The sequence below is a fragment of the Chiloscyllium plagiosum genome, unplaced genomic scaffold (assembly GCF_037043375.1).
Source record: "Chiloscyllium plagiosum isolate Xiang-an unplaced genomic scaffold, Cpla_swu_hap1 HiC_scaffold_40, whole genome shotgun sequence".
Classification (NCBI taxonomy): Eukaryota; Metazoa; Chordata; class Chondrichthyes; order Orectolobiformes; family Hemiscylliidae; genus Chiloscyllium; species Chiloscyllium plagiosum.
The window spans coordinates 20352097-20373875 of NW_028270178.1; the positions used below are offsets into that span (position 1 = coordinate 20352097).

The 21779-nt window shown below is 48.4% G+C and overlaps 1 protein-coding gene across 4 annotated transcripts in view; it reads left to right on the forward strand.

The window, feature by feature from the left end:
- The first annotated feature begins 870 nt into the window (after positions 1-870).
- Positions 871-21779, forward strand: part of LOC122548298 (up-regulator of cell proliferation-like) — a 62291-nt gene continuing 41382 nt past the window's right edge. For 3 of the 4 annotated variants that reach the window (XR_015753997.1, XM_087981738.1, XM_087981737.1), the window contains exon 1: positions 8951-9088. Coding sequence is in view for 2 of the 4 variants with exons in the window: in XM_087981738.1 (XP_087837864.1) it covers positions 9081-9088 (8 nt within the window). In the remaining 2 variants the exon portion in view is untranslated. Of the gene's footprint in view, positions 955-8950; positions 9089-21779 lie in introns of those variants that run through there. The other variant, XM_087981739.1, reaches the window with a different exon arrangement.

Consider the following 21779-nt stretch of genomic DNA (forward strand, 5'->3'; position numbering starts at 1 on the left):
GTCGACTTGGTGGTAGATCTGAAATTGGAGACAAAGTGGTGGTGAAGCATTCATCTAGTCGCTCGAAGAGTTCGCCCCTCAGATTCTACGATTCTGGGAAACTTCAAGTTTTGACAATAATTTGCAATGCCTACTTGTGGTTTTTGACACAGTGGTAAGGTCCCCACCTCTGGGCCAAGTCCCACCTGCACCCTAAATGTATCATGACACGTCTATACTGGCTGATTAGAAACTTCTAAGTAGTTCTTATTTTACAGACAAATAGATGCTGAATAATCTTTACACCAGCTCATCACAGTGTCAGCAAATTTCACTTTTAACGTGGGAAGAAAAAGTTTATTCTCTCCTACAGGAATTCCCTCAGCTCAGATCTAAGTTAAATATAAAAATATGCCAAACCAGACTGATATCAGCGTTAGTTACAACGCTTCAAACCCCAGCACGTACTTTCCTTTGAAAGAATGGTGAGGATTATTCAGCTCCAAAGTGATACTCAGCAGCAAGATAAGTTTAAAAAACAAAAGTTCCCACTGGATAGAACTAGAAAAGAAGTTAAAAAGTAGGTCATAGTTTGCAACTCAAGCAAGGAATCTCACAGACAGAGCTGCTTTTATGAGTGATTTCCCCTCCCTCTATCTCTTGATCTAAACAGAGTACCGCTGGCATGGTAAACTGCTCATATAACATCTGCCTGGCAACAGAAACGTCGAAGGTTCTGATTGGACAAAGTTTCAAGACGGGTTTCAGCACTTTCTGGTTCTGCCGCAGTTGTGCTGTTCAGTCACTTTCCAGACTTACTTTCAGGAGCTGCAGCTTCAGACCGGGTCAGGAAATCGAGAGATTTGTTTTTACTTGAAGAAGATCTGAAAGTTAAGCTTCTAAATTGGAGTCAGGCCAATGGTAACAGTAACAGGCCAGAACTTTCAGAAGTGAGTTGGGAGAGACAATCTCCAGGTAAGGACACACTGGAAAGTGGAGCACCCTTTCCAAAGCGAGATGAGAGTGCAAAGACCGTTATGTTCCTGTTTGTGTGAAGGGCAAGGCTGGTAGGGGTAAGGAGCGCTGGACGGCTGGAGAAAATGAGTCTCTGGTCAAGAGAACGAAGGAGGCATATTGTCAGGTAGACACAGCTGGGACCCAGACAAAAGTAGAAAGAAGAGATACTCGAGAGAGAAATCAGGAAGGCAGCAAGAAGTCAGGAGATTGCTTTGGCAAATAGGGTTAAGGAGAATCCATAGGGATTTTGCATTAAGGGCAAAAGGGTGACGGGGAGAGAATAGGGCCCCTCAAAGATCAGCAAGGACTGTGTGGTGCTGCAGAAAAAACACTACTGAGTATTTTGCATCAGTGTTCACTATGGAGAAGGGTGTGGAAGTTAGAGAAATAAATAGTGACATCTTGAAAAGTGTCCACATTACAGAGGAGACGGTACCGGACGCATTCAAACGCATCAAGGTGGATAAATCCCCAGTACCTGATCAGGTGTACCCGAGAACTCTGTGGGAAGCGAGAGAAGTGATTGCTGGGCCTCTTGCTGAGATACTTGTATCATCGATAGTCACAGGTGAGGTGCTGGAAGACTGAAGGTTGGCTAACGTGGTGCCACTGTTTAAGAAGGGCGATAAAGACAAGCCAGGGAACTATAGACTGGTGAGCCTGACCTTTGTGGTGGGTACGTTGTTGGAGGGAATCCTGAGGGACAGGATGTACATGTATTTGGAATGGCAAGGACTGATTAGGGATAGTCAACAGGGCTTTGTTCGTGGGAAATCATGTCTCACAAACTTGATTGAATTTTTTGAAGAAGTAACAAAGAAGATTGATGAGGGTAGAGTGGTAACTGTCATCTCTATGGACTTCATTAAGGTTCGACAAGGTTCCCCATGGGCGACTGATTAGCAAGGTTAGATCTCATGGAATACAGGGAGAACTAGCCATTTGGATACAGAACTGGCTCAAAGGTAGAAGACAGAGGTGGTGGTGGAGGGTTGTTTTTCAGACTGGAGGCCTGTGACCAGTGGAGTGCCACAAGGATCGGTGCTGGTTCCTCGATGTTTTGTCATTTATATAAATGATTTGGATGCAAGCATAAGAGGTACAGTTAGTAAGTTTGCAGATGACACCAAAATTGGAGGGGTAGTGGACAGCGAAGAGGGCTACCTCCTTTGTGGGAGGGCAAATTAGATCAATATTAGGCAGGAGTTAGGGAATGGTAACTGGGAGGAGCTGTTACCTGGCCAGTCCAGTCTGACACGTGGGAATTGTTTAAAGATCTACAGATCAGAATTCCGGACCGGCATGTTCTAGTAAGGAGGAAGGACAAACGTGACAAGGAAAGGGTTCTTGGAGGCTGAGGGAGGTTGGGAATTTAGTCAAAAGGAGAAAAGAAACATATGTAAGGTTTAGGAAGCTAAAATCGAACAGGGACTGCGAGGGATATAAAGAAAGCAGGAAAAAACTCATGCAGGGAATTAGGAGAGCAAGAAGGGCACATGAAATGATCTTGGCAAGTGGGATCGTAATGTTAAAAAATTAAATGGGAATATCTGTCTGGACATTATTGTAATATTAAAGGGTTGAACTGCACTGAGTGAACATTGTGGAAGTGGGTGGGTTCGACAGTCAGTCAGGAATGCGGACGACTCCCACCCCATTTCGACAGCCATTTACTACTAATCCCTGACTATTATCAAATTAAACTCTCATTTAGTGCCTTCCATGGAACATGGAACATTACAGTACAGTACAGGCCCTTCGGCCCTCGATGTTGCACCGACCTGTGAAATTCATCTGATCCCCTCGAACCGACACCATTCCGTTCTTATCCATGTGTATGTCTAATGCCCATTTCAATGCCCTTAGTGTCAGTGAGTCTACTACTGTTGCAGGCAGGCCATTCCACACCCTTACTACTCTCTGAGTAAAGAAACTAACCCGATATCTGTCCGAAAGCCATCACCCCTCAATTTAAAGCTATGTCCCCTCATGTTAGCCTTCACCATCCGAGGAAAATTTCCCTCTCCACTGTCCCATCAAACACTCCCAGGACAGGGTCAGCATGGGGATTAAATACAGAGTAACTCTCCCTCTCTACTGTCCCACCAAACACTCCCAGTATAGTGGCAGTGTGGGGCTAGATACAGAGTAAATCTGCCTCTACACTGTCCCATCAAACACCACCAGGACAGGGACAGCACAAGGTTAGGTACACAGTAAAGATTTCTTGACACTAAACCCAACTGATAGTCCCAGGAAAGTGACAGCACATGCTGAAATACAGGTCTAAGATCCCCCTACACTGTCCCATCGAACACTCCCAGGACAGGGACAGCGTGGGGTAAGACACAGAGTAAAACTCCCTCTACATTGTTCAACATCAAACACTCCCAGGACAGGGACAGCATGGGGTTAGATATAGAGTAAATCTCCCTCTGCACTGTTCCTATTAAACACTCCCAGGACAGGGACAGCGCAGGGTTAGATACAGAGTAAATCTCCTTCTGCACTGTTCCTATTAAACACTCCCAGGACAGAGACAGCACGCGGTAAGATACAGAGTAAATCTCCCTCTGCTCTGTTCCTATTAAACACTCCCAGGACAGAGACAGCATGCGATTAGATGCAGAGTAAATCTCCCTCTGCACTGTCCATATTAAACACTCGCAGGACAGGGACAGCATGGGGTAAGATACAGAGTAAATCTCCCTCTGCACTGTTCCTATTAAACACTCCCAGGACAGGGACAGCATGTACTTAGATACAGAGTATATCTCGCTCTGCACTGTTCCTCTTAAACACTCCCATAACAAGGACAGCACGGGGTTAGCAACTGAGTAAATCTCCCACTGCACTGTTCCTATTAAACATTCCCAGGACAGGGACAGCACGGGGTTAGATACAGAGTAAATCTCCCTCTGCACTGTTCCTATTAAATACTCCCAGGACAGGGACAGCACGGGGTTAGAAACAGTGTTTAATATGAACAGCGCAGTTGGAAATTTACTCTGTATCTAACCATGGGCTGTCCCTGTCCTGGGAGTGTTTAATTGGTACAGTGCAGTGGGGATTTATTCTGTATCTAACCCCGTGTTGTATCTGTCCTGGAAATGTTTAATATGAAAAGTGCAGAGGGATATTTACTCTGTCCTTCACCCCGTGCTGTCCCTGTCCTGGGAGTGTTTAATTGGAACAGTGCAGTGGGAGATTTACTCTGTATCTAACATCGTGCTGTCCCTGTCCTGGGAATGTTTAATAGGAACAGTGCAGAGGGAGATTTACTCTGTATCTAACCCCGTGCTGTCCCTGTCCTGGGAGTGTTTAATAGGAACAGTGCAGTGGGAGATTTACTCTGTATCTAAGCACATGCTGTCCCTGTCCTGAGAGTGTTTAATAGGAACAGTGCAGAGGGAGATTTACTCTGTATCTAACCCCGCGCTGTCCCTGTCCTGGGAGTGTTTAATAGGAACAGTGCAGTGGGAGATTTACTCTGTACCTAACCCCGTGCTGTCACTGTCCTGGGAATGTTTACTAGGAACAGTTACGATCGAGCCCTCCACTATCACCTGATGAAGAAGCGTCGCTCCGAAAGCTAGTGTGCTTCCAATTAAACCTGTTGGACTATAACCTGGTGTTGTGTGATTTTTAACTCTGTTACACTCAGTAACTTCATGTTGCAATGTGATAATATCCAGTCAGAAACCTGCCCTCCCTCAGAGACATAACCTCCCTGGGTCTGGAAGTGTGGACTGTGCAGGGAACGGGAATTTTAATCTGTCACTGAGTTAGTCTGGAAATCTGTGCTGCATATGGACATTTCTCCACATTACATACCATCGGCCAATGACTTGCCCACTCAGTGAAGCTGGCCATATCGGATCACAGTCTCTTTGGTTGTCCCCACAGCTTTCTCTCCCACCCAACATGGGTCTTGTCAGTGACCCTGGAGATATTACATAGAGACATAGAAGATAGGAGCAGGAGTAGGCCATTCGGCCCCTCGAGCATGCTCTGTCATTGAATATGATCAACACTGACAATCAAGCTCAATTCCCTCATCCCATCCTCCTCCTCAGGTCACCACGGTTCACTTAGACACAAGAACCAAACCGAGATGGTGTATCAGAGAGAGAGAGAGAGATCGTGTATGAGAGAGAGAGAGAGATAGATCGTGTATGAGAGAGAGAGAGAGAGAGAGAAAGATCACGTATGAGAGAGAGAGAGGTAGATCGCGTATGAGAGAGAGAGAGAGAGAAAGATCATGTATGAGAGATAGAGAGAGAGAGATCGTGTATGAGAGAGAAAGATCATGTATGAGAGAGAGAGAGATAGATCGTGTATGAGAGAGAGAGAGAGAGAAAGATCACGTATGAGAGAGAGAGAGAGGTAGATTGTGTATGAGAGAGAGAGAGAGAGAAAGATCATGTATGAGAGAGAGAGAGAGAGATCGTGTATGAGAGAGAAAGAGAGAAAGATCATGTATGAGAGAGAGAGAGAGATAGATCGTGTATGAGAGAGAGATAGATAGATCATGTATGAGAGAGAAAGAGATAGACCGTGTATGAGAGAGAGAGATCGTGTATGAGAGAGATATATTGTGGATGCGAGAGAGATATCGTGTATGAAAGAGAGAGAGATAGATCGTGTATGAAAGAGAGAGAGATAGATTGTGCATGAGAGAGAGAGATCGTGTATGAGAGAGAGAGAGATAGATAATATATGAGAGAGAAAGATCGTGTATGAGAGAGAGAGAGATAGATCATGTATGAAAGAGAGAGAGAGAAAGATCATGTATGAGAGAGAGTGATAGATCGTGTATGAGAGAGATAGAGAAAGATCATGTATGAGAGAAAGAGATAGATCGTGTATATGAGAGAGAATGAGAGAAAGATCATGTATGAGAGAGAGATAGATCGTGTATGAGAGAGAGAGAGAAAGATCATGTATGAGAGAGAGAGATAGATTGTGTATGAAAGAGAGAGAGATCTTTATGAAAGAGAGAGAGAGATAGATCGTGTATGAAAGAGAGAAAGAGAGATAGATAATGTATGAGAGAGAGATAGATCATATATGAGAAAGAGAAATCATGTACGAGAGAGAGATAGATCATGTATGAGAGAGAGAGATCGTGTATGAAAGAGAGAGATAGATAGATCATGTATGAGAGAGAGAGATAGATCGTGTATGTGTGTGAGAGAGAGAAAGATGGTGTATGTGTGTGAGAGAGGAAGATTGTGTATGAGAGAGCGAGAGAGAGATTGTGTCTGAGAGATTGTGTATGAGAGACATCGATCGTGTGTGTGAGACAGATAGATTGAGTATGAGAGAGATCATGTGTGAGAGAGAAATCATGTATGTGAGAGAGAGAGAGAGATTGTGTATGAGAGAGAGATTGTGTTTGAGAGGGAGAGATAGTGAGATGGTGTATGATAGAAAGAGAGAGATAGCCAGGTGGTGGACAGGAGAGTGTGGAATTGTCCCTGTGAGAGTGTGTATGAGAGTGAGATTGTGTATGAGAGAGGAAGAGATACTGTCCTTATATATGAGGCAGATGCTGATAGAGGGGGAGATAGTGAGATTGTACATAGGAGGGAGAAAGAAATTGTGAGATTTTACATGAGAGAAAGAGAAACAGTGAGATTGTGCATGAGTCAGAGGGAGAGAGAGTTTGTATGTGAGAGAGCTTTACCTTCCCCCCTGACACTGAGAGGCTCCTGTATCACCAACCAGAATAAAATTCGACTCTGTGTTTGGGAACAGGAAATGGCCTGTAGAATTAGGAATGTTGCAGTAGGGTTAAAATCAACTCGGTAAAAACAAGGACTGCAGATGCTGGAGACCTGATGGAGGGCTTTTGCCTGAAACATTGATTTTCCTGCTCCTCAGATGCTGCCTGACCTACTGTGCATTTCCAGCACCACCCTACCCCAGAATCTGGTTTCCAGCCTCTGCAGTCCTTGTTTTTACCTGGTGTGTATGTGGGTCTGGTCTGTTAGGGTGAGGGTCTTCTCTGCAGTGGTTTTGACACCGGGTCTGTGTGCTTACTGATGGCCTATTTCGTTGTAAGCCAGCATCCAAGGCCTCCCTTGCTTGTCCCTTGTTGTCTTGCCCTCGGACAGTAACTTTATCACAACTGAAAGGATGTCCCTCGTGGTCGGTGTGTATGGATGTGAGGGAGAGTGGTTCATGTCAGCTTGTTGCCAGGTGTTGGTGGTGAAGTCAGGAGGCTAGCCTTCCGGTTTGCCTGATTCAGTGCTTGTTGTAAGTGTTGCGCTTTGGGTGGGGTGCTGACTGCCAATAAGTAGTTGGCAGAATGTGTCTGTTGGTTGGCGGGCTACCATAATACCACGTGGTCGTAACAGTCTGGTAGTTAACTCAGATATGTTCTTCACGTCGACAAGGGTGGCCAGTGTATTGGGAGGTACACTGTGTTCTTGGCGTTAGCTGTTAGGCAGGATAGGTGGGCAAGGCTGATGGGATATCTGTTGTCAGTGAGCACATTGTGTAGGTGTTCTTGGTCTTCCTTGCACAGCTCTGGTGTGTTGCGATGTGTCCCAGCTCTTTTCAATAGTGTCCTGATACCTGATGGAGGGCTTTTGCCCGAAATGTCGGTTTTCCTGCTCCTCAGACGCTGCCTGACCTGCTGTGCATTTCCAGCACCACCCTACTCCAGAATCTGGTTTCCAGCATCTGCAGTCCTTGTTTTTACCTGGTGTGTATGTGGGTCTGGTCTGTTAGGGTGAGGGTCTTATCTGCAGTGGTTTTGACACCGGGTCTGTGTGCTTACTGATGGCCTATTTGGTTGTCAGCCAGCATCCAAGGCTGTTGACGTTGGGCTGGTTGCTGGTTTCAGGATGTAGTCCGTGTGGGTGGGTTACCTGTCGGCGTTGGTTGTCCATCGTTACTACTGTGACATCTTGGAATGGGTTGTTATGCTCTCCCTCCCTGTTGAACTTGATACCTGTGATTATACTGTTGGTCAGGGAATGTATTTCCTCCAGTCTCGTACATATGATTATGACAAATGTGCTGTCCGTGTATCCTATCCCGTTTCAGTTGGATCAGTGGAAGGGCTGTGTTTTAAAGGCTCTGCACCACTGCTTTCAGTCCTGAAATTGGAAAGCCCCATCGGTGTGCTGTCGACTTGGTGGTAGATCTGAAATTGGAGACAAAGTGGTGGTGAAGCATTCATCTAGTTGCTCGAAGAGTTCGCCCATCAGATTCTACGATTCTGGGAAACTTCAAGTTTTGACAATAATTTGCAATGCCTACTTGTGGTTTTTGACACAGTGGTAGGGTCCCCACCTCTGGGCCAAGTCCCACCTGCACCCTAAATGTATCATGACACGCCTATACAGGCTGATTAGAAACTTCTAAGTCGTTCTTATTTTACAGACAAATCGATGCTGAATAATCTTTACACCAGCTCATCACAGTGTCAGCAAATTTCACTTTTAATGTGGGAAGAAAAAGTTTATTCTCTCCTACAGGAATTCCCTCAGCTCAGATCTAAGTTAAATATAAAAATATGCCAAACCAGACTGATATCAGCGTTAGTTACAACGCTTCAAACCGCAGCACGTACTTTCCTTTGAAAGAATGGTGAGGATTATTCAGCTCCAAAGTGATACTCAGCAGCAAGATAAGTTTAAAAAATAAAAGTTCCCACTGGATAGAACTAGAAAAGAAGTTAAAAAGTAGGTCATAGTTTGCAACTCAAGCAAGGAATCTCACAGACAGAGCTGCTTTTATGAGTGATTTCCCCTCCCTCTATCTCTTGATCTGAACAGAGTACCGCTGGCATGGTAAACTGCTCATACAACATCTGCCTGGCAACAGAAACGTCGAAGATTCTGATTGGACAAAGTTTCAAGACGGGTTTCAGCACTTTCTGGTTCTGCCGCAGTTGTGCTGTTCAGTCACTTTCCAGAGTTACTTTCAGGAGCTGCAGCTTCAGACCGGGTCAGGAAATCGAGAGATTTGTTTTTACTTGAAGAAGATCTGAAAGTTAAGCTTCTAAATTGGAGTAAGGCCAATGGTAACAGTAACAGGCCAGAACTTTCAGAAGTGAGTTGGGAGAGACAATGTCCAGGTAAGGACACACTGGAAAGTGGAGCACCCTTTCCAAAGCGAGATGAGAGTGCAAAGACCATTATGTTCCTGTTTGTGTGAAGGGCAAGGCTGGTAGGGGTAAGGAGCGCTGGACGGCTGGAGAAAATGAGTCTCTGGTCAAGAGAACGAAGGAGGCATATTGTCAGGTAGACACAGCTGGGACCCAGACAAAAGTAGAAAGAAGAGATACTCGAGAGAGAAATCAGGAAGGCAGCAAGAAGTCAGGAGATTGCTTTGGCAAATAGGGTTAAGGAGAATCCATAGGGATTTTGCATTAAGGGCAAAAGGGTGACGGGGGAGAGAATAGGGCCCCTCAAAGATCACCAAGGACTGTGTTGAGCTGCAGAAAAAACACTACTGAGTATTTTGCATCAGTGTTCACTATGGAGAAGGGGGTGGAAGTTAGAGAAATAAATAGTGACATCTTGCAAAGTGTCCATATTACAGAGGAGACGGTACCGGACGCATTCAAACGCATCAAGGTGGATAAATCCCCAGGACCTGATCAGGTGTACCCGAGAACTCTGTGGGAAGCTAGAGAAGTGATTGCTGGGCCTCTTGCTGAGATATTTGTATCATCGATAGTCACAGGTGAGGTGCTGGGAGACTGGAGGTTGACTAACGTGGTGCCACTGTTTAAGAAGGGCGGTAAGGACAAGCCAGGGAACTATAGACTGGTGAGCCTGACCTCTGTGGTGGGTACGTTGTTGGAGGGAATCCTGAGGGACAGGATGTACATGTATTTGGAAAGGCAAGGACTGATTAGGGATAGTCAACGTGTCTTTGTTCGTGGGAAATCATGTCTCACAAACTTGATTGAATTTTTTGAAGCAGTAACAAAGAAGATTGATCAGGGTAGAGTGGTAACTGTCATCTATATGGACTTCATTAAGGTTCGACAAGGTTCCCCATGAGAGACTGATTAGCAAGGTTAGATCTCACGGAATACAGAGAGAACTAGCCATTTGGATACAGAACTGGCTCAAAGGTAGAAGACAGAGGGTGGTGGTGGAGGGTTGTTTTTCAGACTGGAGGCCTGTGACCAGTGGAGTGCCATAAGGATTGGTGCTGGTTCCTCTACTTTTTGTCATTTACATAAATGATTTGGATGCAAGCATAAGAGATACAGTTAGTAAGTTTGCAGATGACACCAAAATTGGAGGTGTAGTGGACAGCGAAGAGGGCTACCTCCTTTGTGGGAGGGCAAATTAGGTCAATATTAGGCAGGAGTTAGGGAATGGTAACTGGGAGGAGCTGTTACCTGGCCAGCCCAGTCTGACGCGTGGGAATTGTTTAAAGATCTACAGATCAGAATTCCAGACCGGCATGTTCTAGTAAGGAGGAAGGACAAGGGTGACAAGGAAAGGGTTCTTGGAGGCTGAGGGAGGTTGGGAATTTAGTCAAAAGGAGAAAAGAAACATATGTAAGGTTTAGGAAGCTAAAATCGAACAGGGCCTGCGAGGGATATAAAGAAAGCAGGAAAAAACTCATGCAGGGAATTAGGAGAGCAGGAATGGCACATGAAATGATCTTGGCAAGTGGGATCGTAATGTTAAAAAATTAAATGGGAATATCTGTCTGGATATTATTGTAATATTAAAGGGTTGAACTGCACTGAGTGAACATTGTGGAAGTGGGTGGGTTCGACAGTCAGTCAGGAATGCGGACGACTCCCACCCCATTTCAACAGCCATTTACTACTAATCCCTGACTATTATCAAATTAAACTCTCATTTAGTGCCTTCCATGGAACATGAAACATTACAGTACAGTACAGGCCCTTCGGCCCTCGATGTTGCACCGACCTGTGAAATTCATCTGATCCCCTCGAACCGACACCATTCTGTTCTTATCCATGTGTATGTCTAATGCCCATTTCAATGCCCTTAGTGTCAGCGAGTCTACTACTGTTGCAGGCAGGCCATTCCACACCCTTACTACTCTCTGAGTAAAGAAACTAACCCGATATCTGTCCGAAAGCCATCACCCCTCAATTTAAAGCTATGTCCCCTCATGTTAGCCTTCACCATCCGAGGAAAATTTCCCTCTCCACTGTCCCATCAAACACTCCCAGGACAGGGTCAGCATGGGGATTAATTACAGAGTAACTCTCCCTCTCTACTGTCCCACCAAACACTCCCAGTATAGTGGCAGTGTGGGGCTAGATACAGAGTAAATCTGCCTCTACAGTGTCCCATCAAACACCACCAGGACAGGGACAGCACAAGGTTAGGTACACAGTAAAGATTTCTTGACACTAAACCCAACAGATAGTCCCAGGAAAGCGACAGCGCATGCTAAAATAGAGGTCTAAGATCCCCCTACACTGTCCCATCGAACACTCCCAGGACAGGGACAGCGTGGGGTAAGATACAGAGTAAACCTCCCTCTACATTGTTCAACATCAAACACTCCCAGGACGGGGACAGCATGGGGTTAGATATAGAGTAAATCTCCCTCTGCACTGTTCCTATTAAACACTCCCAGGACAGGGACAGCACGGGGTTAGGTTCAGAGTAAAACTCCCTCTGCACTGTTCCTATTAAACACTGCCAGGACATGGACAGCGCGGGGTTAGATACAGAGTAAATCTCCCTCTGCACTGTTCCTATTAAACACTCCAGGACGTGGACTGCGCGGGGTTAGATACAGAGTAAATCTCCCTCTGCACTGTTCCTATTAAACACTCCAGGACATGGACAGCGCGGGGTTAGGTACAGAGTAAATCTCGCTCTGCACAGTTCCTATTAAACACTCCCAGGACAGGGACAGCGCTGGGTTAGATACAGAGTAAATCTCCCTCTGCCCTGTTCCTATTAAACACTCCCAGGGCAGGGACAGCGCGGGGTTAGATATAGAGTAAATCTCCCTCTGCACTGTTCCTTTTAAACACTCCAGGACATGGACAGCGCGGGGTTAGGTACAGAGTAAATTTCCCACTGCACTGTTCCTATTAAACACTCCCAGGACAGGGACAGCACGGGGTTAGGGACGGTGGGTCCCGGGCCTGACCCAGGTGTGTCAACGTCCTGTGTTCATTTGACATCCAAGGATTCTGTAATACATTCAGAAATGCTTTCTGACCACCCCATGAAGCTAGGACACATCGCACCTACATTGTCCTGGGGAATCGTCCGCATGACAATTCTCCAGGATTAGCGCATTTTCATTTGCATTATCTCTGGGCATGACCTCATCCTGCCAGTGTACCTGGCTTGTGACTGTGGGGATGGGGCTGGGGGTTGTGTTGAGTGGCATGTGACTGTGGGAGTGGGGCTGTGGGTTGTGTTGAGTGACATGTCACTGGTGGGGGAGGGGCTGGGAGTTGTGCTGAGTGACATGTCACTGGTGGGGGAGGGACTGGGGGTTGTGCTGAGTGACATGTCACTGGTGGGGGAGGGACTCGTGGTTGTGTTGAGTGGCATGTGACTGGTGGGGGAGGAGCTGGGAGATTGTATTGAGAGTCATGCGACTGGTGTGGGTGGGGCTGGGGGGAGCTGTGTTGAGTGGCATCTGATTAGTGAGGGTTGTGTTGAGTGGCATGTGACTGGTGGGGAGGAGCTGGGAGGTTGTGTTAAGTGGCATGTGACTGGTGGGGAGGAGCTGGGAGGTTGTGTTAAGTGGCATGTGACTGGTGGGGGAAGGGCTGGGAGGTTGTGTTGAGTCTGGATCAGTGGTGCTGGAAGAGCTCAGCAATTCAGGCAGCATCCGAGGACAGGCAAAATCGACGTTTCGGGCAAAAGCCCTTCATCAGGAAGGGCTTTTGCCCGAAACGTCGATTTTGCCTGTCCTCGGATTCCTGATGAAGGGCTTTTGCCCGAAACGTCGATTTTGCCTGTCCTCGGATGCTGCCTGAATTGCTGAGCTCTTCCAGCACCACTGATCCAGATCTGGTTTCCAGCATCTGCAGTCATTGTTTTTACCAGGTTGTGTTGAGTGGCATGTGACTGGTGGGTATGGGGCTGGGAGGTTGTGTTGAGTGGCATGTGATTGGTAGGGGAGGGGCCGTGGTTTGTGTTGACTGGCAAGTGACTGGTAGGGGAGGGGCTGGGAGGTTGTGTTGAGTGGCATGTGATTGGTTGGGGAGAGGCTGGGGGTTGTGTTGAGTGGCATGGGATTGGTGGGGGAGGGGTTAAAGGTTGAGTTGAGTGGAGTGTCACTAGTGTGGGTGGGGCTGGGGGATTGTTTTGAGTGACATGTCACTGGTGGGGTGGGGTTGGGGGGTAGTTTTGAGTGGCATGTGACTGGTGAGGGTTGGGCAGGGGGTTGTGTTGAGTAGCATGTGACTGTAGGGGAGGGGTTGAGGTTTGTGTTGGGTGGCATGGGATTGGTGGGGGAGGGGCTGGGAGTTGTGATGAGTGGCATGTGACTGGTGGGGAGGGGCTGGGGGATTGTGTGTGGCATGTGACTGGTGCGGGAGGAGCTGGGAGGTTGTGTTGAGTGGCATGTGACTGGTGGGGGAGGGGCTGGGGGTTTGGCTGAGTGGCATGGGATTGGTGAGGATTGTGTTGATTGACATGTATTGGGCTGGGAGGTTGTGTTGAGTGGCATTTAACTGGTAGGGGAGGGGGTGGGGGTTGTGTTGAGTGGCATGGAGGATTGGTGGGAGATGTGCTGGGGCCTGTGTTGACTGGCATGTGACTGGTAGGGGAGGGGTTGGTGTTTATGTTGAGTGGCATGGGGGATTGGTGGGAGATGGGCTGGGGTTGTGTTGACTGGCATATGATTAGTGAGGGTTGTGTTGAGTGGCATGTGACATGTGGGGGAGGGGCTGGAGGAGTTGTGTTGAGTGGCATGTGACTGGTGGGGGAGGGGCTGGAGGAGTTGTGTTGAGTGGCATGTGACAGGTGGGGGAGGGGCTGGAGGAGTTGTGTTGAGTGGCATGTGACAGGTGGGGGAGGGGCTGGGAGAGTTGTGTTGAGTGGCATGTGACTGGTCGGGGCAGTGCTAGGGTTTGTGTTGAGTCGCATATGATTGAGGGTTGTGTTGAGTTCCATGTGACAGGTGGGGGAGGGGCTGGAGGAGTTGTGTTGAGTGGTATGTGACTGGTGGGGGAAGGGCTGGGGGTTGTGTTGAGTGGCATGTGACTGGTAGGGGAGGGGCTGGGGGTTGTGTCGAGTGGCATGGGACTGGTGGGGGAAGGGCTGGGAGGTTCTGATGAATGGCATGGGACTGTTGGGGAGGGGCTAGGCGTTGTGTTGAGTGGCATGTGACTGGTGGGGGAAGGGCTGGGGATTGTGTTGAGTGGCATGTGACTGGTGTGGGTGGGACTGGGAGGTTGTGTTGAGTGGCATGTGACTGGTGGGGGAGGGGCCAGTGGTTGTGTTGACTGGCATGTGACTGGTAGGGGAGGGGCTGGGGGTTGTGTTGAGTGGCATGGGATTGGTGGGGGCAGTGCTAGGATTTGTGTTGAGTGGCATCTGATTAGTGAGGGTTGTGTTGAGGGGCATCTGACTGGTGGGGGAGTGGCTGGGAGGTTGTGTTGAGTGGCATGGGACTTTTGGGGAGGGGCTAGGCGTTGTGTTGAGTGGCATGTGACTGGTGGGGTAGTGGCTGGGAGGTTGTGTTGAGTGGCATGGGACTGTTGAAGAGGGGGTAGGCGTTGTGTTGAGTGGCATGTGACTGGTGTGGCTGGGGCTGGGGGAGTTGTGTTGAGCATCATGTGACTGGTGTGGGTGGGGCTGGGGGGAGCTGTGTTGAGTGGCATTTGATTAGTGAGGGTTGTGTTGATTGGCATCTGACTGGTGGGGGATGGGCTGGGAGGTTGTGTTGAGGGGCATGTGACTGGTGTGAATGGGGCTGGGAGGTTGTGTTGAGGGGCATGTGACTGGTGTGTATGGGGCTGGGAGGTTGTGTTGAGGGGCATGTGACTGGTGTGTATGGGGCTGGGAGGTTGTGTTGAGAGGCATGTGACTGGTGTGAATGGGGCTGGGAGGTTGTGTTGAGGGGCATGTGACTGGTGTATATGGGGCTGGGAGGTTGTGTTGAGTGGCATGTGACTGGTGGGGGACGGCCGGCGTTGTGTAGATTGGCATGGGATCGGTGGGAGATGGGCTGGGGGTTGAGTTGAGTGGCATATGACTGGTGGGGGAGGGGCTGGGAGGTTGTGTTGAGTGGCATGTGACTGGTGTGGGAAGGGCTGGGGGTGTTGAGTGGCATGTGACTGGTGGGGGAGGAGCTGGGAGTTTGTGTTGAGCATCATGTGACTGGTGTGGGTGAAGCTGGGGGAAGTTGTTTTGAGTGGCATCTGATTAGTGAGGGTTGTGTTGAGTGGCACCTGACTGGTGGGGGAGGGACTGGGGGTTGTGTTGAGTGGCATGTGACTGGTAGGGGAGGGGCTGGGGGATGTGTCGAGTGGCATGTGACAGGTGGGGGAGGGACTGTGGGTTATGTTGAGTGGCATGTGACTGGTAGGGGAGGGCCTGGGGGTTTTTTTGAGTGGCATGTGACTGGTAGGGGAGGGGCTGGGGGTTGTGTTGAGTGGCATGTGACTGGTGGGGGAGGGGCTGGGAGGTTGTGTGGAATGGCATGTGACTGGTGGGGGAGGGGCTGGGAGGTTGTGTGGAATGGCATGTGACTGGTGGGGGAGGGGCTGGGAGGTTGTGTTGAGTGGCATGTGACTGGTGGGGGAGGGGCTAGGTGATTTTGTTGAGTGGCATGGGACTGGTAGGGGAGGGGCTGGGGGTTGTGTTGAGTGGCATGTGGCTGGTGGGGGAGGGGCTGGGGATGTGTTGTATGGCATATGACTGATGGGGGAGGAGCTGGGAGGTTGTGTTGAGTGTCATGTGACTGATGGGTGTTGAGTGGCATATGATTCGTGAGGGTTGTGATGAGTTGCATGTGACTGATGGGGGAGGGCCTGGATGATTTTGTTGAGTGGCATGGGACTGGTAGGGGAGGGGCTGGGTGATTTTGTTGAATGGCATGTGACTGGTGGGGGAGGGGCTGGGTGGTTGTGTTGAGTGGCATGTGACTGGTGGGGAGGGGCTAGGGTTGTGTTGTGGCATGGGATTGGTGGTGGACGGGCTGGGGGTTGTGTTGAGTGGCATGTGACTTGTGCGGGCGGGAGTGGGTGTTATGTTGAGTGGCATGTGACTGGTGGGGGAGTGGCTAGGGGTTGTGTTTAGTGTCATGTGACTGATGGGGGAGTTGTGTTGAGTGTCATGTGACTGGGGGTGGGGCTGGGGCTGGGAGGTTGTGTTGATTGGCATGGGACTGGTGGGGGAAGGGCTGGGGGTTGTGTTGAGTGCCATGTGACTCGTGCGGGCAGGACTGGGTGTTTTGTTGAGTGGCATGTGACTGGTGGAGGAGGAGGTGGGAGGTTGTGTTGAGTATCATGTGACTGGTGTGGGTGGGGCTAGGGCTCGGGCTGGGGGTAGTTGTATTGAGTGGCATATGATTCATGAGGGTTGTGTTGAGTGGCATATGACCGGTGGGGGAGGGGCTGGGAGGTTGTGTTGAATGGCATCTGACTGTTGGGGGAGGGGCTGGGATGTCGTGTTGAGTGGCATGGGATTGGTGGGGGAAGGGCTGGGGGTGTGTTGTATGGCATATGAGCGGTGGGGGAGGAGCTGGGAGGTTGTGTTGAGGGGCATGTGACTGGTAGGTGAGGGCCTGGGGGTTGTGTTGAGTGGCATGTGACTGGTGGGGGAGGGGAATGGAGGTTGTGTTGAGTGGCATGTGACTGGTGGGGAGGGGCTGGGGGTTGTGTTGAGTGGCATGTGGCTGGTGGGGGAGGGGCTGGGGATGTGTTGTATGGCATATGACTAATGGGGGAGGAGCTGGGAGGTTGTGTTGAGTGTCATGTGACTGATGGGTGTTGAATGGCATATGATTCGTGAGGGTTGTGATGAGTTGCATGTGACTGATGGGGAGGGGCTGGGTGATTTTGTTGAGTGGCATGGGACTGGTAGGGGAGGGGCTGGGTGATTGTGTTGAGTGGCATATGACTGGTGGGGGAGGGGCTGTGCGGTTGTGTTGAGTGGCATGTGACTGGTGGGGGAGGGGCTGGGGTTGTGTTGTGGCATGGGATTGGTGGTGGACGGGCTAGGGGTTGTGTTGAGTGGCATGTGACTTGTGCGGCCGGGACTGGGTGTTATGTTGAGTGGCATGTGACTGGTGGGGGAGGGGCTAGGGGTTGTGTTTAATGTCATGTGACTGATGGGGGAGGGGCTGGGGAGTTGTGTTGAGTGGCATGTGACTGGTGGCGGTGGGGCTGGGGGGTTGTGTTGAGTGCCATGTAACTGGTGAGGGTGAGGGTGAGGCTGGGGGGGTTGTGTTGAGTGGCATGTGACTGGTGCGGGTGGGGCTGGGTCTGTGGGGAGTTGTGTTGAGTGTCACGTGACTGGGGGAGTGACCAGTATATCTGTGAGCATTGCAAACTGTTTTACAGGGATGTGTTTCCTTTATTTGGGGCTTCACACGCCTATTGGGCATGTACAGACTTTTAATAAACTTTCACTGTTTGCAGAAGTTGGTGTGCACAAATTGCATCTCGTGTGTGACACCTTGGGAAAAGAACCTAACAGGAATAAAGAGAATCCCAAGGCCTTCTGTACACACATTAGAAACAGGAGAATAACTAGGGAGAGGTAGGACCACTCAAGGATAAAAGAGGGAGCTTGTGCTTGGAGGCAGAGAATGTGGGTGAATTCCTAACTGAGTACTCTGTGTAGGTACTCACCCAGGACTGAGACAGGGATGACAATGAGATTAGTGTGAAGCATGCTAATATGCTCGGGCATTTTGAGATCAAGAAAGAAGTGGTGTTGGGTCTCTTGAAGAGCATTCAGTTAGATAAGTGACCAGGGCCCGATTGTATCCACCCCAGGTTACCGAGAGAGGCAAGAGAGGAGATTACAGGGCCCTTGACCAAGATCGTTGTATCCTCACTAGCCACTGGGGAGGTTCCGGAAAACTGCTGAGGAGCTAATGTTGTTCTTTTGTTTAAGAAGGGAAATAGGGATCATCCAGGACACTGTAGAGTGGTGAGTCTCACAATGGTGGCTGGGGAGCTATTGGAGAGAATTCTTAAGGGTAGAATTTAAGCACATTTGCAAAAGCATGGCCTAATTAGGGACAGTCAGCGTGGCTTTGTGCACGGCAGGTCATATCTCACTAACTGGAATTTTTCAAGGAGATGACAAAGTTGATTGAGGGTAGAGCAGTGGATGTTGTCTGTATGCTATTCAGTAAGGCTTTCAGCAAGGTACCTCATGGTAGGCTCAGCCAGAAGCTTACAATGCACTGGAATCACAGTGACCTGGCTGCATGCATTCAGAATTGGTTTACCCACAGAAGGCAGAGGATGGTGGTGGAAGAGTGTGTTTCAGGCTGGAGGTCTGTGCCCATTGGTGTTCTGCAGGGGTCCATACTGGGACCTCTGCTGTTTCTTGTACATATATAAATGACTCGAATGAAAATATAGATAGCTAGGTTAGCTAGGATAGTGGGCGGCACGGTGGCGCAGCAGTTAGCACTGCTGCCTCACAGCGCTAGAGATCCGGGTTCAATTCCCGCCTCAGGCGACTGACTGTGTGGAGTTTGCACGTTCTCCCCGTGTCTGCGTGGGTTTACTCCGGGTGCTCCGGTTTCCTCCCACAGTCCAAAGATGTGCAGGGTCAGGTGAATTGGCCATAAAAAATTGCCCGTAGTGTTAGGTAAGGGGTAAATGTAGGAGTATGGGTGGGTTTCGCTTCGGCGTGTCGGTGTGGACTTGTTGGGCCGAAGGGCCTGTTTCCACACTGTAATGTAATCTAAAATCTAAAAATTCTAAATCTCGGTTAGTAAGTTTGTAAATGATAAACAGATTGGTGGAATTGTGGATGGTGTTATCAAAGGATACAGTGGGATATAGATCTGTTGCAGATATGGGTGGAGAAACGGCAGATAGTGTTTAACCTGGGTATATGTGAGGTGCTGCACTTTGGGAGATCAAATAGGAAGGAAAACTTTACAGTTAATGGCAGGACCCTGAACAACATTGATTGACAGAGGGATATTATAGCACCCTGAAGGTGGCCACTCAAGTCGATAGGGTGGTAAAGAAGGTGTATGGCATGCTTACCTTTACTGGTTGGGGGATTGAGTACAAGAGTCAAGATGTCATGTTGCAGCTTTAAAAGCCTTTGGTGAGGCAACATTCAGAGTGTTATGTTCAGTTCTGCTCGCCACATTACAGCAAGGATGTGCAGGCTTTAGGAGCGGCTGCAGGAGAGTGCGATGACATGGAGGTCGATACTTTTCTGAGGATTAAAAATGAAGCACTTAGAAAAGATCGTCTCACAATCTGATATAGTGTGACAAGGGGTATAACCGATCTCCCACCGAATCTGTTAGAAAGGAGCGGTTAAATGAAATGGAATCCTGTCACCCACTTTATAATTAACAACGAGCAATTTATTTATTTAACTCCAACAGTGAATAAATTAACCTAATTACTAACAAACAGAATAAATCTCTTCTAACTCCTACCTATTCCCTTACTGAACCGAATTTTACGAGTAGGCTGTTCCAACAACATAGGTCCCACTTGTATAAATCCAATTAATAAGAAAACAATACATTAAAACATAGTCCCCCAAAGTTCACACAGAATGGATCTTCCAGAACATTCCTCTTCCTCTTCCTCTCCACTGATACTGCCCTCAGGGTTGCTTTCTCTGTAACTAATCTGTTCTGAACGCCTCTGGTGTCAAGAAAGTTGTACTTTTATAGGTAGATGAGGCCGTTTTGAGAGTGTGGAGTTTTGCTTGTGAGAGCTCAGTATTTCTTTCTCAGATCGCTGTTTGCTCTCCCTTCTCTGTCCAGTTGCCCCTCTGTTATATACCCCCCATGACACATCAATTTCTCATATGAGTGGTTTCAGATTTAAATTTAATTGGTCCTTTATCTCTGAGTGGCCTCACTCAGAGATAATTGGCTGAATTTAAACTGTTCTCTGGGTAAAAATGCGGCTTGGGCCTGCTAACTGAATGGTTTTTGGTACAACGTTCCAATTTGAGCAGTTGCAGCTTCTTCCCCATAGACATTCATATTTTGAATCTTGTAGCATAACAAGCACTTTATAGGTTGTTGTCATAGAGTCTTGGTGATGTACAGTACGGAAACAGACCCTTTGGTCCAACCCGTCCATGCCGACCAGATATCCCAACCCAATTTAGTCCCACATGCCAGCACCCGGCCCATATCCCTCCAAACCTTTCCTAATCATATACCCATCCAAATGCCTGTTCAATGTTGCAATTGTACCAGCCTCCACCACTTCCTCTGGCAGCTCATTCCATACACGTATCACCCTCTGAATGAAAATTTGCCCCTTAAATCTCTTTTATATCTTTCCCCTCTCACCCTAAACCTATGCCCTCTAGTTCTGGACACCCCGACCCCAGGGAAAAGACTTTGTCTATTTATCTTATCTATGCCCCTCACGATTTTATAAACCTCTCTAAGGTCACCTCTCATCCTCCGACACTCCAGGGAAAACAGCCCCAGCCTGTTAATTCTCTCCCTATAGCTCAAATCCTCCAACCCTGGCAACATCCTTGTAAATCTTTTCTGAACCCTTTCAAGTTTCACAACATCTTTCCGATAGGAAGGAGACCAGAATTGCATGCAATTAAGTGTGTAAGTCCGGCTAAGATTTGCTTTCCCAAAATGCAGCACCTCGCATTTATCTGAATTAAACTCCATCTGCCACTTCTCAGCCCATTGGCCCATCTGGTCCAGATCCTCTTGTAATCTGAGGTAACCCTCTTCGCTGTCCACTCCACCCCCAATTTTGGTGTCATCTGCAAACTTACCAACTACCTCTTATGCTCGCATCCAAATCATTTATGCAAATGACAAAAAGTAGAGGGTCGAGCGCCGATCCTTGTGGCACTCCACTGGTCACAGGCCTCCAGTCGCAAAAACAACCTTCCACCACATGTGAAATTCTGCCAGCGTGAGATCAACTGGATACAGGGATGATTTTTTTTCCCTGGTTTAAGGATTCTGAACAAGGGGTTAAGTCTTAGGGTGCACAGTAGTCCATTTTGCACTGTGACGAGGCAAAATTTCTTCTCTCAAGGAGTGGTGAACATCTATTACACAAGATTGTGGGGTAAGAGCCTCTCAAGGTACTCAATAAAGAATAGATCTCTTGAAGCTGAACAGGCTGGGGCTGTTATCCCTGGAGCATCGGAGGCTGAGGGGTTACCTTATAGAGGTTCACAAAATTATGAGGGGCATGGATCGGATAAATAGGTAAAAAGACCTTCGGGACAACGTTTTCATACAGAGGGTGATGCGTGTATGGAATGAGCTGCCAGAGGGAGTGGTGGAGGCTGGTACAATTGCAACATTTAAGAGGCATTTGGTTGGGTATATGAATAGGAAGGGTTTAGAGGGATATGGGCCGGGTGCTGGCAGGTGGGACTAGATTGGGTCAGACCGAAGGGTCTGTTTCTGTGCTGTACATCTCTATGATTCTTTGACTCTATGCCTCAGTTTAGAAAATACCGACCCAGTCAATCCAAACCCTTCTCATATGTTGTAATGGGAATCAGTCTGGTGATTTTTCACTGCACTAAGGCAATTTTGCGTCTTCTTAATGATGGATAATACAATTGCAAGCAATCCTCCAGGTATGCTCTCACCAAGGTCCTGGACAGCTGCAGTAAGGCATCCTG